The following is a 13131-nucleotide window of genomic DNA, read 5'->3' as shown; positions in this document are numbered from 1 at the left end:
ATAATACTAAAACACAACGCAGATATGTAGAGGAGGAAGGTAAAGAACAGAAGTAAATAAGACAAAACCGTAAATGAGTAAAAAAAAACTTGGCTAATGGGTGAAAAGATGCAAAATGTTTTGGCCACTTACCCGCTTGATGAGTGTCCCGTCGCCCTGCGCGTCATCGTCGTCCGGCGTTGGTGGTAGTGGTCGGTTCGGGGGTCCACCACCGCCGCCGCCGCCGCCGCCCGGTGGCGACAGGACACTGGCTCCGCTGGCACCGCCGCCGCCCGCCGGCGTACTCGACGACGACTGATTGTTCTGGTCGGATTCGGCGAGCACTCCCAAGCCACCCGTCCTATAGGAAAATTCGGGACTGAACATAACGGAAATCCAAACCAAACGAGGGAAAACAAAAAAAAAACGAAAGAAAAACGGGGAAGGACAGAGAGGCGAAAAACAAAACCAAGGAAAGAAGAAAAAACGAAAGAATGGGAAATGGAAACGCAAAAAGATGGCAGAAATAATGAAACGAGATGAGATGAAAAGATGATAATTTGAAGGTGAGTTTAAGTAATAGTGAAGCAAATAGCAAATTTACGAAATAATTAATCGCGATCAATTCAAACAGGAAACAAAGGTTATAAGAAATTGTAGAAATAGGTAAAAAGTAAAAAACAGATTCAAATATGAAAAGTAAAGGGAGCGAGTAGAGCAGGGTGAAAGATAGACATAACAATGATATATGGTTAGTGATGAGCGATGGTCGTAATGTGTTTTGGTTTTTGTTTATATTAACTGCCTGATGAGAAATTAAGCCTGAATGCTCTCTGCAATGCTGTGGTGGTCATATCATCGTACTACACACTTCCAATAGAACGGTAAGTTAAGCTGTTTTTGTAAGATTTGCCGGGCTTTATGGCCGCATGTATGTAAACAAAAATAGAAAAATACTCGCAACACTTCTAATCATACCTTAGCATCTTTTGTAGCTCATTTGTAGTGAATTAAAGTAATTTAGAAGTCAAAAATGAAAATAAAATCATTTAAATCAATCATTATGTGAAAATTAATCCATTCTTCTTCTTCTTTGGCTCAACAACCGATGTCGGTCAAGGCCTGCCTGTACCCACTTGTGGGCTTGGCTTTCAGTGACTAATTGATTCCCCCCCATAGCAGGATAGTCAGTCCTACGTATGGCGGCACGGTCTGTCTGGGGATTGAACCCATGACGGGCATGTTGTTAAGTCGTACGAGTTGACGACTGTACTACGAGACCGGCTAATTAAATTAATCCATTAATAGACATAAAAAGGAGAATAAATCATAGTTAGATCGGCACTTAAGGTTACCTTTAAGGCAAATGTGCAACAATATGCTATTACAATACAATATAACGTACAATTCGAGTGTATAAATGTCAAGGATCAACGAACAATTATTGTTAAATTAAAATTAAACTTAAAAAAAGTTAAATTAAATTAAATTTTGTAAAAAAATATAAAAAAGTTGTAGTGAACAGGAAGTAGTGTAGTGCAATGGCATAAACCTCATAGCATAAGCGCATGTTTTGAAATAAAACGTAAAAAGAATTTCCTTTTGATTTTCGCCTTCCCTCCAAACATACACACGCGCGCGCACGCTCGCACAAAGCAACCGAAGCTTCGCTCCGCGATAAATCACTCACACACAACACACGCCAGCGTCAGACAGCGCATACTTACAGTGGCATCGGTGGATCGCTGGCCAGAAGCGTGCCGTCGTTTCGTGTTCGGCCGTTCGGTTCCTCCGGTTCCGAGTCCGAGTCGGAGCTTTCGATCGGATCGAGCGGATTGATCGGTTGCGGATGATGGTTATTGTTATTGATGTTGCCACCAACGCCGCCGCCACTGCCGCCGCCGGCCCCATTGCTGCTGTTATTGTTGCCGTTCGGTGCGATGGCGGGCGCCTTGCCGACGCCGCTGGCACCAACCCCACCTGCACTGACCTGCTGTTGCTGCTGTTGCGATCCGGGCACGGGCGGTCCGGGCTGGGGCCGATTGTTCCGCGGCGGTGCCTCCGGCTGCGCTTGCTGCGACTGCTGCGGGGGGGAGGAGACGCCCAGTTCGTTTAGTTGTGCGGCCAACATGTCCAGTTCCTTTTTTTTTTTTTTTTTGGGGGGGCGCATGTGCCGGGGTTAGCCAGGCCGTAAGGGAATGTTTGGGGATGTTTGGGGTTCGCGGTTTGTGGTTCGAAGTGGTTCGAGGTTGTTGGGACCCCCCAGATTGAACCCATTTGAGCCCGAGTGGGAATCACAACCACAACCACAACCAGTGGGTGTTAGGGATTACAAAGTGCCAAAAGGGATTGCGGGAAGTGGGATGTGAATTCGTCGCACCAAAGGTTGGAACGTTGTACAGTAATAAGGATTGTAGTGTTTTTTGTCATTGTCATAATTATTATTGCCAAAAGAGTGCCAAACAGGACGACGTACGAGTAAGAGAAATTCAAGAATCAAGAACCATTGAGAACAATTGTTTGAATCCGTGCCGCGTTACGTTCAACAAATGACACGCAAATCGGGCCAAACAGGGATACATAAGGGTAAGGGAGTTGGGGAAGAAAAATGAAAAAAAGGGTGGAGAGAAAAATCACCGATTAATATTGCATGTGGAAGTGCTTGTGATGCTTTTTGTTGGTGTGATTAACAACTAAAGACTTTTAATTAGAAGTTTGTTCGAGTAAATAATTCACTCGATACCAATTTCGTTAAAGCACATCAGTGGTCAGCCAAAAACAGGAAGCACCGATAATCGGTATAAATGATAGAGGAGCAACATAGAATTGCAAGCATTCAGAAACTAAAGATTGACACATCAAACTTCAATCACAATAAAAAAAATAGTTTAATATTGTTAAAACAGCTTGTTAATTCATGTTTAGGCATAGCAGCGATTGCATTACAGTCGCAATCATGAGTCGTTATCGAAAGCAGCAGATGCAATGCATGCTGATCCGTCAACGAGTTTTTAATGTTTACACGCTTATGATTAACACATCACACACATAACATAGGTTAACGCTCGCTTGGTTGTGTTAAAATTGGAACAAAAAAAGGGGATAAGCGTTTTAAAACCGAGGAAGGATTAGGTAAATTATTAGAAAGTATAGTTAATAGACAATGCCATTGTTAGCGGATTATCTTCTGTCGAAGATGCATCGTTCATTTTGCTCAAAGTGATTCTTTTCATCTCGTCTTATCTCGTGCTTGATAGTCGTAGGCTCATATGCAAGTCAGTTTGCATGCGTAAGGATATAATTGCAGAAATATGTCTTACTGTTGTTTCGTTTTGCTAGAAACGGGATAGTTATTGAACGTAATTTAATTTGTTTTTGTGTCCTGAAAACGTTTAGTGCATTCTGATCGTACATTTTTTGAGTTATTGAACAACAATGGTCTATGAAAGTCGTATATGTTTCACTTGCTTGTTTTAGTGGCAAGATGTCGTGTCGTCCGATTTAACGTAAATCAACAAAGTCCATACATCAAGTTAAGTAACACGACAACACAAAGCGAGACTAGCACAAACATAGAAAACATAGAAAGACTGGCCTTGCAGAACAGGCCAGAAGAACAGGGACTTAGGCGTAGTAACAAAAGCGTTCACAAAGCCCGGAAGGAGGAGCTTTCTTAAGGTAAACACTAAACAGGACAATAACAACAGTGCAAAAAGGGAAGGATAGAAGCGTTATGCGACAATAGGGAGATAGAGAGTAAAAGCGAAAAATGGCCATAGCTTACCTCAGGTCGTCTCGGTGGCAGCTGTAGTAGTAGTAGTAGTGCGGGACGCAGTAGTAGTAGGCGCGGTCCGGTAAGGGAAAGAACAGAGCCAAAATACACCATAGAGGAAGGGTTCGCACCCGCACACCACCGGCCAGCGCAGCAAAACGGTACAAACGGATCATGCCGCGATCAACATCAACAACAACGAGAACGCAGCAGCATACAACAGCAACAATAGCGCAGGAATGGTAGGAAAGGCGATGAGGGTGGTGTGTACGATCATCGTCATTTCAAATCAATCGTATGTACAGTACAGCCCGCCGTGGCGAGAATCGGATTCCGATCGGTTGCGTTTTGTGTGGTATTGTATGGTTGCAGGTGTGGGTGTGTGTGTGTACATCGGTGGTGTACGTGTGTTGAGAAAACAAATAAATAGAGTTTAGTGACATGTAGCATAACATAAAAAACGTGTGCAGACTCAAAAAATCATACACAGAGTGGTTTGGTTGGTTTCGTTCCCCCTGGGAGGAAATTGTGTTTCGTAGTTTAAGTGTCCACAGTGTTACAAATGGTTTTTGTGAGAGAGTGTGTGCTAATTGCAGTGCAATATGAACAGTGCAGTTTTGTGTGAGAAGATCAATTCTACATCCAGCGTGTGAAGGGCGTACTGTGCTGAATACGCCAAATTATTTGCAAAACAATCGAAAGGAAATGAATAAACGTAGACATAAACAAACATAAAATTTTGATTGATTGATTGGTGTGTTTTGCAAATCGTGGTTGTATATGTACAAAGATTCTGTGCTATTTCGTGAGCAGAGCAAACTAGGTCTATGGGAAAAAACAACAACAACAGGAATATCATATGAAGCTAAACCATAACAACGGCAACGATGGTGGTTACCCCGTTTAACATAAACGCTAGAATTTGCTAAACATTTAAAGACTGCGCTTTGAGCAGCGAAACGATAAACAGGAAAGCAACGAACGACTAACGTGACGCTACACACAGATAAGAAGCTAACATACATAGGAGAGAACATTGTAACAGTGTGGAAAAGTTGGTCAACGGTGCCCTAAGCGTCCGACAGTAATCTGTTCCGTCAAAGTTCCGTTTTTCGTTTTGTTCAGTAGTACGATCGTATTGCTGTGGGTACGATCCGCTCCCCAAGCACACGATATCTGTCCGATGTCCATGCTCATCTGTCCATATGAGTCAGCCTTTCGCTTGCACAGTGTAGAGGGGGGTCGCGCGTCCGCTACTTACCACTGGTTTGAAGAAGTTTTGCTGATTGCGCGCCGGCTGCTGCGGCGTCTGTGACGATGGCTGTTGCGGCTGGGAGGACGAGCCGCTGCCACTGCGCGGTGTCGGTGGCAGCGGTCGGTTGGCGTTGCTGTTGGCCGGCGGGTCCGGCACCACTATGAGACGCTGCGGCAGCTGCGGTCTCGACGGTGGACCCGGCTCCTCCACCGGCTGCGGTTTACTTCGCTCGTCACGCTGCAGCACAACATGGCACAACGAAAAAGGAAGAAAACATTGTACGATCAGACACGAGTGCATTAAAACCCACGATGAAGGGCCGGTCTTCTCTTACAGGTTGTGGTTTCTGATTGCGATTCGGGGGCTGCTGCTGTTCGGCGTTCTGCATTCGGCCCTCCTGTATCTGGTGGAACGTACGCCGCAGCGTATCGTTGCCCGGCGCCTGTATGATGGACGACGGCTCGCCGGCCGTTTGGCCGTCGTCGTCGTCGTTTTCTGATCCGGAGTAACGATAGTCGTCGCGTTCCTTCTCCTGCTTACGCTTCTTACACCTAAAGTAAAAGGAAAAGAAAGCGTTGTTAAATGGAGGTTCAGAAACACGACGGCGCGCGTCGTTTTTACCTATCGATATGATCTTTAAGCTGTATTCTAACTTGTCTTTCTGTTGGTTGCTCTTTGATGAAGGGATGCTTCAGTAACTGCTCCGTGTAAGGCCGTTGGTGGTAGTCTTTCACTGCAAATGTATCAACAAGAACGCACGATTAGCTGCAATTCGCAGGACATCCTCTGCTCGGCCCACTTACCCAGCACCGTATCGATGAAGCTGTGGAACTTCTTCGACCATTTCTTCGACTTCATGCGCGGTGGCGGATTGCGCGGGATTAAGAAGAGCGCACGCATCGGATGGAGATCGCACAGCGGTGGCTGCGACTCTGCCATCTCGAGCGCGGTAATACCTAGTGACCAGAGATCGGACCGGTTGTCGTACGTCGCGTCCCGGTTTTCATCACATGCTATGACTTCCGGTGCCATCCAGTAGGGTGTACCTGCGGGTGGAAAGCGCAAAAAGATAGGAAATAGTTATTTACACTCTCACACACTCTTCTCATCTTCCACATCTCCACGCCACCTACCGATGAACGTGTTCCGCCGGCCGATGGTTTTGTCCAGCTGGGCCGAGACACCGAAATCGACCAGCTTCACCTCGGCATTGTCGGTCAGCAGCACGTTCTGCCCCTTGATGTCGCGGTGTATCACCTTGTTCGTGTGCAGGTAGCTCAGACCGCGCAGAATCTCGCGACAGATGTACGCGATCCACTCCTCCTTCAGGCTCTGGCCCTTGGTCGATTTGACCAGATCGGTGACGGAACCGGCCCCGCAGTACTCCATCACCAGCCAGAGCTGGTCGTCCTTGCCGGCGGGCGTCTTTTTGATAAATGCACCATAGTACGTGGCAATGTTGCGATGGTTGGAATATTTCTTTAATACGTTGATCTCCAGTTTGATTTCCTCCTCCTCCTCCTCGGTGACGTCCATCACCTTAATGGCAGCGAGTTGTCCAGTCTTTGTGTGGCGACCCTGTTGAGCAATGATGAGAGGAGCAAAAAAAGCAGGTTAGATTGGACGAATGGCGAGTTAGTTTAACTTTAGTTTAAATCTTCAAAATTCGTAGGTGGTTTACCACGTTTACCTTTTATCATCAACTTTTTTTCCTCAAAAACCCCCCGCAGCGAACGCCCAACTGGGTGGAACTGGGTTTATGTTACAAATTCACACCATTTAAGGGGTGACGGATCCATCGTCTCCGGTTGCTTACCAGAAATGCTACGACATAAAAAAATGCAACCTCAAAAGAGTGCCCCCAAACCACGTGCTGTGTGGGCGACATAGGGAAACCAACACACCACACTTGCTCCACCATCGGACTAGGTCACACACACACACTGCACATGTTCCCATACACGCAAAACCCTTGCTCTCTTGATTGAAGCTGCCATGGGTCGGGGATCGACCCACACCGATGATCCCTTAATGTCTCATTAGCGCCCTCCTCCGCACGATTCGGAGGAGAAAAGGCAGTCACACGCAAAACGTGAGGTTTTGTGGTTTTTTCTCCCTCCTCGTTCGATCGCCCACGCTCACATACGATTATTAATATCGATAGAAGGAAGAAAAAAATGCATGCGGCTCTATTGACAGCAGAGGACTGCCGCTGTTGACTGTATCGTGGCAAGATTTTTGAGGTTCCAGGATCAAATGACGCCTACAGCTTTTCTTCTTGTCAGGGTCGTTTGCCAGATGGCCGTCAGGAGAGAATTTATTTTTGGATTGGATTTTTAACCTTGCAGAGGACACGACACACGTGGCGAAAGCTTGGACGTGGTTGTAAAATATTGTAATTATGTGCCTATCAGTTAATATACGTGATTAAGCACGATTGACTAAAGGATTAAAGAGAAGTAACGATTGAAAAATTGGTTTTTGATTCAAGAAACATTCAGTCAGTAATATCATTCAGTTTCTGCAAGCATTCAATTTATACAGAACCATTCAACACATTTCCACCAGACGTTCGCGTCCGACACCTCGCTATCAAACCGTTTTAAATTAAACAATAATTGGGACTGCAACCATCGTAACCCATATTTAACCTTTTCCTTCTTAAGAAGAGTGTACCGGAAATGTTGGTTTTTGCAAATTCCGCTCCACCACCAACAACAACAGACAGAGAGGAACTCGCGCAAAGTGTTCCAATCGTGTTGAAAATCAACAGACGATATAGAAAGAACCTCCTCTCCGTGCGGGAAAAACCTGTACGCGAATGCCCACCTCTCGTCGTCTCTCAGCGCAGACACTCTCCCGTGGCCTAGAGACGAAGGGCGCCTAAAATGCACATGCACGGAGAACACAAGAGGTGCACTTGATTCCAAAACCCACGGAGAGGTGCAGTATGCGCTGCATGTGGAACACGATCCCGTGCCAAGACGGGGCGCGGGAGCAGGAGTGCAGACAGATTTGCAGCAGGGAGGAGGAGCTTGTGCCGCCAGCACAAAAATTCCATCCATCCAAGCTTCCTTTAAAGAGGAAACATTTAATTATGCGCGTTCGAGAAAGAGAGAGAAGAATGCAGAGAGAGCACGAGCATGAAGTTTAATTCAATTTACTTCAATATCAATTTTCGCGCTCGAGGCGACCTCCGGATGCGACTAAGGTGGGGTAAAAGCAGCAAAACCCTGGAGAGCACACAACCAAGAAGGATCACGTGTGTCGATATGGAAGGCATATGGCAAAAGGTGAATAATTCAGCCAAGCGTGGTGGTCTCGCCATAGAAAGGCAAGCAGCCGAGCAATTCTTGCTCAAGGAGGAGCGCGACCTGCTGCTAGAAGAACGCAGACGCGGGAAACGATTTGGAGGAATCTAAACGCGCGCCAAAGTACGGCACGGGATGCTGTCAGCATGCAGCAAATGCATGCAACACAAGAGTGCAAATCGTTTGGATAATCCAGTTAAACACTTTCAGCGATGTGGTGGAAGCAATTTAGGCCGCACTGTGCCTTCGAGCTTGATTTCCTACGCTTTAATGGACAATTTTTCGCATTAAATGTAAGGTTTTTCATTTGCAAAGGAGCAAACACCGTGTTAGAGTGTACAAAACGCACACGAGCCTAAACAACTAAGCTCAGAGAGTTTATTGGGAATGGTGTTTTGGAATGGCGAAAAGGAAAAACAGGCTCCTCCTCTCTCGTTGTCATGAACAACATGCGGAGCCAGCAGTGTGTGTTGAAGGATAATACACTCGATAAGTCGTCGTCAAAGGCCCACGCACATACACAACACTTGTTGCACACCTCGAAGGCGTTGGCATTTCTCTCGGTGGGCGTCTTGGCCTGCCTCTGCCTCTGCGCCTGCTGCTGCTGCTGCTGCTGCTGCTGTGCGTCCCACGCAAAAACTGTGCGATAATTTGCATAATCGCTGGTGCTTAGTGGAGTCGTACGCAGTAGTGCGCAGTATCTAAGCAACAAACAACCACTGACCACATATTGTGAGGGATTGAAATAATATTCAGAGAAATGTTTGATTGTAGAAAATAACCATTTCATGTATTTTTATACTTCATTTGATACATATAAAAATAAATATAATTTTTTATAAGATTCAAAGGCTCAACAATTCAACAAACCAGCATACAAATTACTTGTAAAACGTTATATTTATTGTGAGCAGATAAAAAAAAAAACATTCGCATGTTTCCGCCCGGGATCGAACCGGGGGCCTTCCGCGTGTTAGGCGGATGTGATAACCACTACACCACGGAAACTGCTATACCAACCACCAACTGCACTTGCACCAGCTTCTACGAAATAAGGTCAGTGTGAGCTACGAAACGTTCACTCGAGCAGACTTAGGGCTCCCTACCACCACCCCGAACGAACGAACGGGGGGCCGATTTGAAGGAAAAGCTTCAAACATTGATCTATAAAAAGCAACACGGCAAACAGCAGCCCCACCACCACCAGCCAACTTGGCTATCCTTTCACCTGCACACGCAAGCGATACACGGCTTTATTCATTCATGAATGGTGAGGCCCTGTGCTTGGGTGGGGTGATACAGTGAAAGGTCTGAGCCAAATGGACCGATGGATGGACCGATGCCAAACAAGCTCGGTGTCGCTGGCTGTGATTGGGGCGCCGGCAATGTGTTGAGCTTGGTGGAAAATAATTCCAACGAAAATTAGCCCATATTCCACGGGGACGAGAGCAACGGTGTGTCCAACCACGCCGCCTGGCAATGAAATCTTTCCTTAGGGACATAGCACCATCATGTTGCTCGTCCTGCAAAACAAAGATGAATTTGCGCAAGGAAGATGGTGAGGGGAGGTTTCCAATTTTGGAACGCCGTAAGCCCGATGTCACCGTGGCGATAGACACAACATTCTTTGGAAAATGATGCTGACAGCGCAAATGGAGTTAGCTGGAAGCGTGCGTGCGTCCGTGCGTGGGACCCTCTGCGCTCTCTGATAGCAGCAGGACATTTCATCAATGGAACGTGGAAAAACATATTTTTGGGAAACTCGGCTCAAAATAGCATCCGTTGCCATCATCACAACAAAACCAAAAAGTTGTGGACGACCACAAAAAAACAATAGCAAAAAGAAACGATTTTCCCTTCAATGCTCATGCTTATCCTCATCACTTAAAGTACAACAAAAGAAAAGGGGCAACATTAAAATGTACATTAAGCATAAAAATCATCTACTTATTCGTAACATCGGCCCATAATACACCACCACCACCGAAAAGTGCGTTATTTTAATGACTTCTTTGTACGTTGTTGTTGTTACGGTTGCGCACTGCTTCTTTCTCTTCGCTTCACTCTCTAATCACTTTGGCAGTATTTTAATGAAGGTTTAATGTCCCCTCGGGGTGGCGCCGGCGTCTAGTGCGCTTATTAGCCAGGCGCGCCGCCGCCGCCGCCCGCCCACAGACAAAAAGGCGATGGCGCATACACGCTCGATCACGGGCAAAGATGAATGCACATCCGCAACTGGGTGCACACGCAGCACAGTGGTAGTGGTGGTGGTGGTGATGTATAATTTTATTACCAATAGAAATCCGCACAGTGTTTTTTTCCTTTTTTCCGCAGAGCACACTCTCTCGTGCGTACAACAATTGCACAAAGCGTAGTTTTGTTGGCGGTGATTATAGTTTGGTTGGTTTGGAGCAGAGGCAGCACAAACAAACAAAGAGGCCTGGAAAAAGTGAAATCTTACACAGTGTGCGCGCACACTCCTTTGCTCTTCTCGCGCTGTCTCTAAAATCTCTCACGAGGGCGCACCGCAACCGCAAGCCAACAATTAGAAGCGTAAGTAAACGCAAAGCGGCACGGTTTAATAATGCGCCGGTTGAAGCAAAGGGAAAAGAGATGCACAAACTTAGAGTGGTGATGTATATTCAATGAAGCTCTCCTTCGCTCGCTGGTAGTTTCATTCTTCGTTAATATTCCACTGACATTGAAAAGTAAAAGCCCAATGACAATCAACCGCGAGGAGCTACGGCGATTGAAGCCGGCAACGTAACTATAGCGGCAAACACGGTAATACTGCTTGTGCTTGTGGGAATGTGCATCCATTTTTGTTACATTGTAGGAGGATTTTCCATTTTCGTTTTCGTTTGTTATGGTGTTCAACAGACGCAAAAAGTAAGTTGAAACAAATCCACAGAACAATTTGTGTATGACGTTTCTATGGAAAACGTTCATGGGACAGCCCCAAGGAACTGAGGAAAATGCATCGCGACGTGTCTGTCTCCACCATGTCCTGTTTCCCAGTGAGTAATAACGCCATTGCTAACCTTCAAATTCTTCTCGTTGTTGCTCTTTGTACTGCGAGGTGTGTGTTACTGAGAGCAATTTGTCCAACTTTTCAGGATATTCCCCGTGTAAAAATACATTCTTTATTGGATGCATTTCGAACGTCAAGGAAGGTTCTATGCAATTACGGGTGGAGTGTAGTACTTTGTCTGGTAGATGAAATATATTGCTTTGTGAAAATACATTTGCGGGACTTTCCATTTCGTGAGACATTGCAAACATGATAGAAACTTGTTTTTAACAAGATCTGTAGCTCTGCTGCGCCCTTGTCTTACGTAGAGTAAGGAAACATTTATTGGCTGTTTGTAATCCAAGAAGTTGTAAAATCTATGCAAAAAGGCACTGCAAAACAGTCATAACAAAATAAGATAGTGTCAGAAATTCTTTTTGAACTAGTAATGAGCTCTCTGGAAGGCAGCCACAACTACTCAATTCCAGTTATTATTAGTCCGACTCCGGTAAAAGTGGAACCACTAGCTCCACCCGAAATCGGAATCGTCCGGAGTCAGAATTGAAGACAGTCTACTCGAATCAAAATCAAACTGGAGACGAAATCGCCCGAGACCGTTGTCACTCGAAGTCGGCCAGGGTCGAGCCGGGATTTCATTTAGTTTTTTCTTTGTCTTTTGATTTGCGCGTACATTTAGTAACCAGGTTTGTGTTACTAAGATCTACGCTCAGTGACGATAGCAATAGTTTACGACATCATCCATGCAGCAGTTTCCGGAAACCGGCCGACTCCGGAAGACTCCAGACGACTCCGGATGACTCGGACTCTGACTCTGGATGACTCGGACTCTGACTCTGGATGAGTCGGACTCCGAATCAGGACTACTCCGATTTCGGATGACAAGACTCTGGACTCTGGCTCTGGAGGTCTACGGACGATTCCGGGCAATTCTGGACGGCTCCGGAAAAAGTTGGTCGAACCTACCTTCTGGTGTCGGACCCAAAATTCCAGAGTCGACTCCGAAATTTCGCCAAATTTATCCATCACTACAATGGACATCACTAACTTTTATCAGTAATAAGATCTCTATATTATAATCACGCAATCGCTTACAGCCCATACGTAAAATCCACCCAAAAAAACCAAGTCACAAAACAAAGAAAATAATGAAATGCTCGCCACCCACAAAACAAACAGGGCACAAGATCTTACATTGCCAACTTGTTATAGTCACAAAAAAAAAAAAACAGAACGCCACTTCAACCGGACCACTAATCACTCCAACCAGCGCCGCTGTGTGTGACCTTCCTTGAACGATCGACCATTCGGTCAAGATTTAATGACCGAAAGTGCAATCTAATTTTTGACTTATTTCCAAATCCATCTAAACCAACCACCATTTCTGAACAGAAAGGGAACGCCACCACTTTCGTCTCGCCCCGCGTAAAATTTGGAAAATCTCGACATTTTAACTCCACTCCACTCGAGGCACACATAATGGGGGTAAGCAGCGCGCAATAGAGTTTGCGTTACTGGCAAGAATAACGTCCTCCACCATCATCACAACACCCCAGTGTGTGTAACCCGGGCATAAAGGCAACAAGCCGAAAAGGCGAGTTAGGACGGGGTGCCTCACGAAGGCGTGAATAGCGTTTCCGATCATTATGCTTAATTTTATTCCGGGGCCGACGCCGCAGCCGCAGAGGAAAACTTTTTCGAGTGGAGAAAATCAGTTTTCATTTCGTCCACAGCTGCATAGAAAGGGGCGAAAGAGATGCAAAAACAGAGAAACAAACAAGGGTGG

The 13131-nt window shown here is 45.9% G+C and overlaps 1 protein-coding gene and 1 non-coding gene across 17 annotated transcripts in view; both read right to left on the bottom strand.

Annotated features, from left to right (window-relative positions):
- Positions 1-13131, bottom strand: part of LOC120953541 (serine/threonine-protein kinase mig-15) — a 56672-nt gene that overhangs the window by 16979 nt on the left and 26562 nt on the right. For 9 of the 16 annotated variants that reach the window (XM_049608056.1, XM_040373582.2, XM_040373581.2 and 6 more), the window contains exons 4-11: positions 6140-6584; positions 5810-6052; positions 5628-5739; positions 5341-5557; positions 5013-5243; positions 3764-3784; positions 1707-2119; positions 133-358 (exon numbers count right to left, since the gene is read on the bottom strand). In XM_049608056.1, the coding sequence (XP_049464013.1) occupies positions 133-358; positions 1707-2119; positions 3764-3784; positions 5013-5243; positions 5341-5557; positions 5628-5739; positions 5810-6052; positions 6140-6584 (1908 nt within the window). The remainder of the gene's footprint in view (positions 1-132; positions 359-1706; positions 2120-3763; positions 3785-5012; positions 5244-5340; positions 5558-5627; positions 5740-5809; positions 6053-6139; positions 6585-13131) is intronic. The other 7 variants (XM_049608059.1, XM_040373595.2, XM_049608061.1 and 4 more) reach the window with 6 other exon arrangements.
- Positions 9253-9325, bottom strand: Trnav-aac (transfer RNA valine (anticodon AAC)). The gene has a single exon. It is a non-coding gene; the product is annotated as a tRNA-Val (tRNA).

This window comes from Anopheles coluzzii, chromosome 2 (assembly GCF_943734685.1).
Source record: "Anopheles coluzzii chromosome 2, AcolN3, whole genome shotgun sequence".
NCBI classification, from domain to species: Eukaryota; Metazoa; Arthropoda; class Insecta; order Diptera; family Culicidae; genus Anopheles; species Anopheles coluzzii.
Note: the sequence above shows the minus strand (reverse complement) of the source record. Positions and strands in the feature narration are given on the sequence as shown.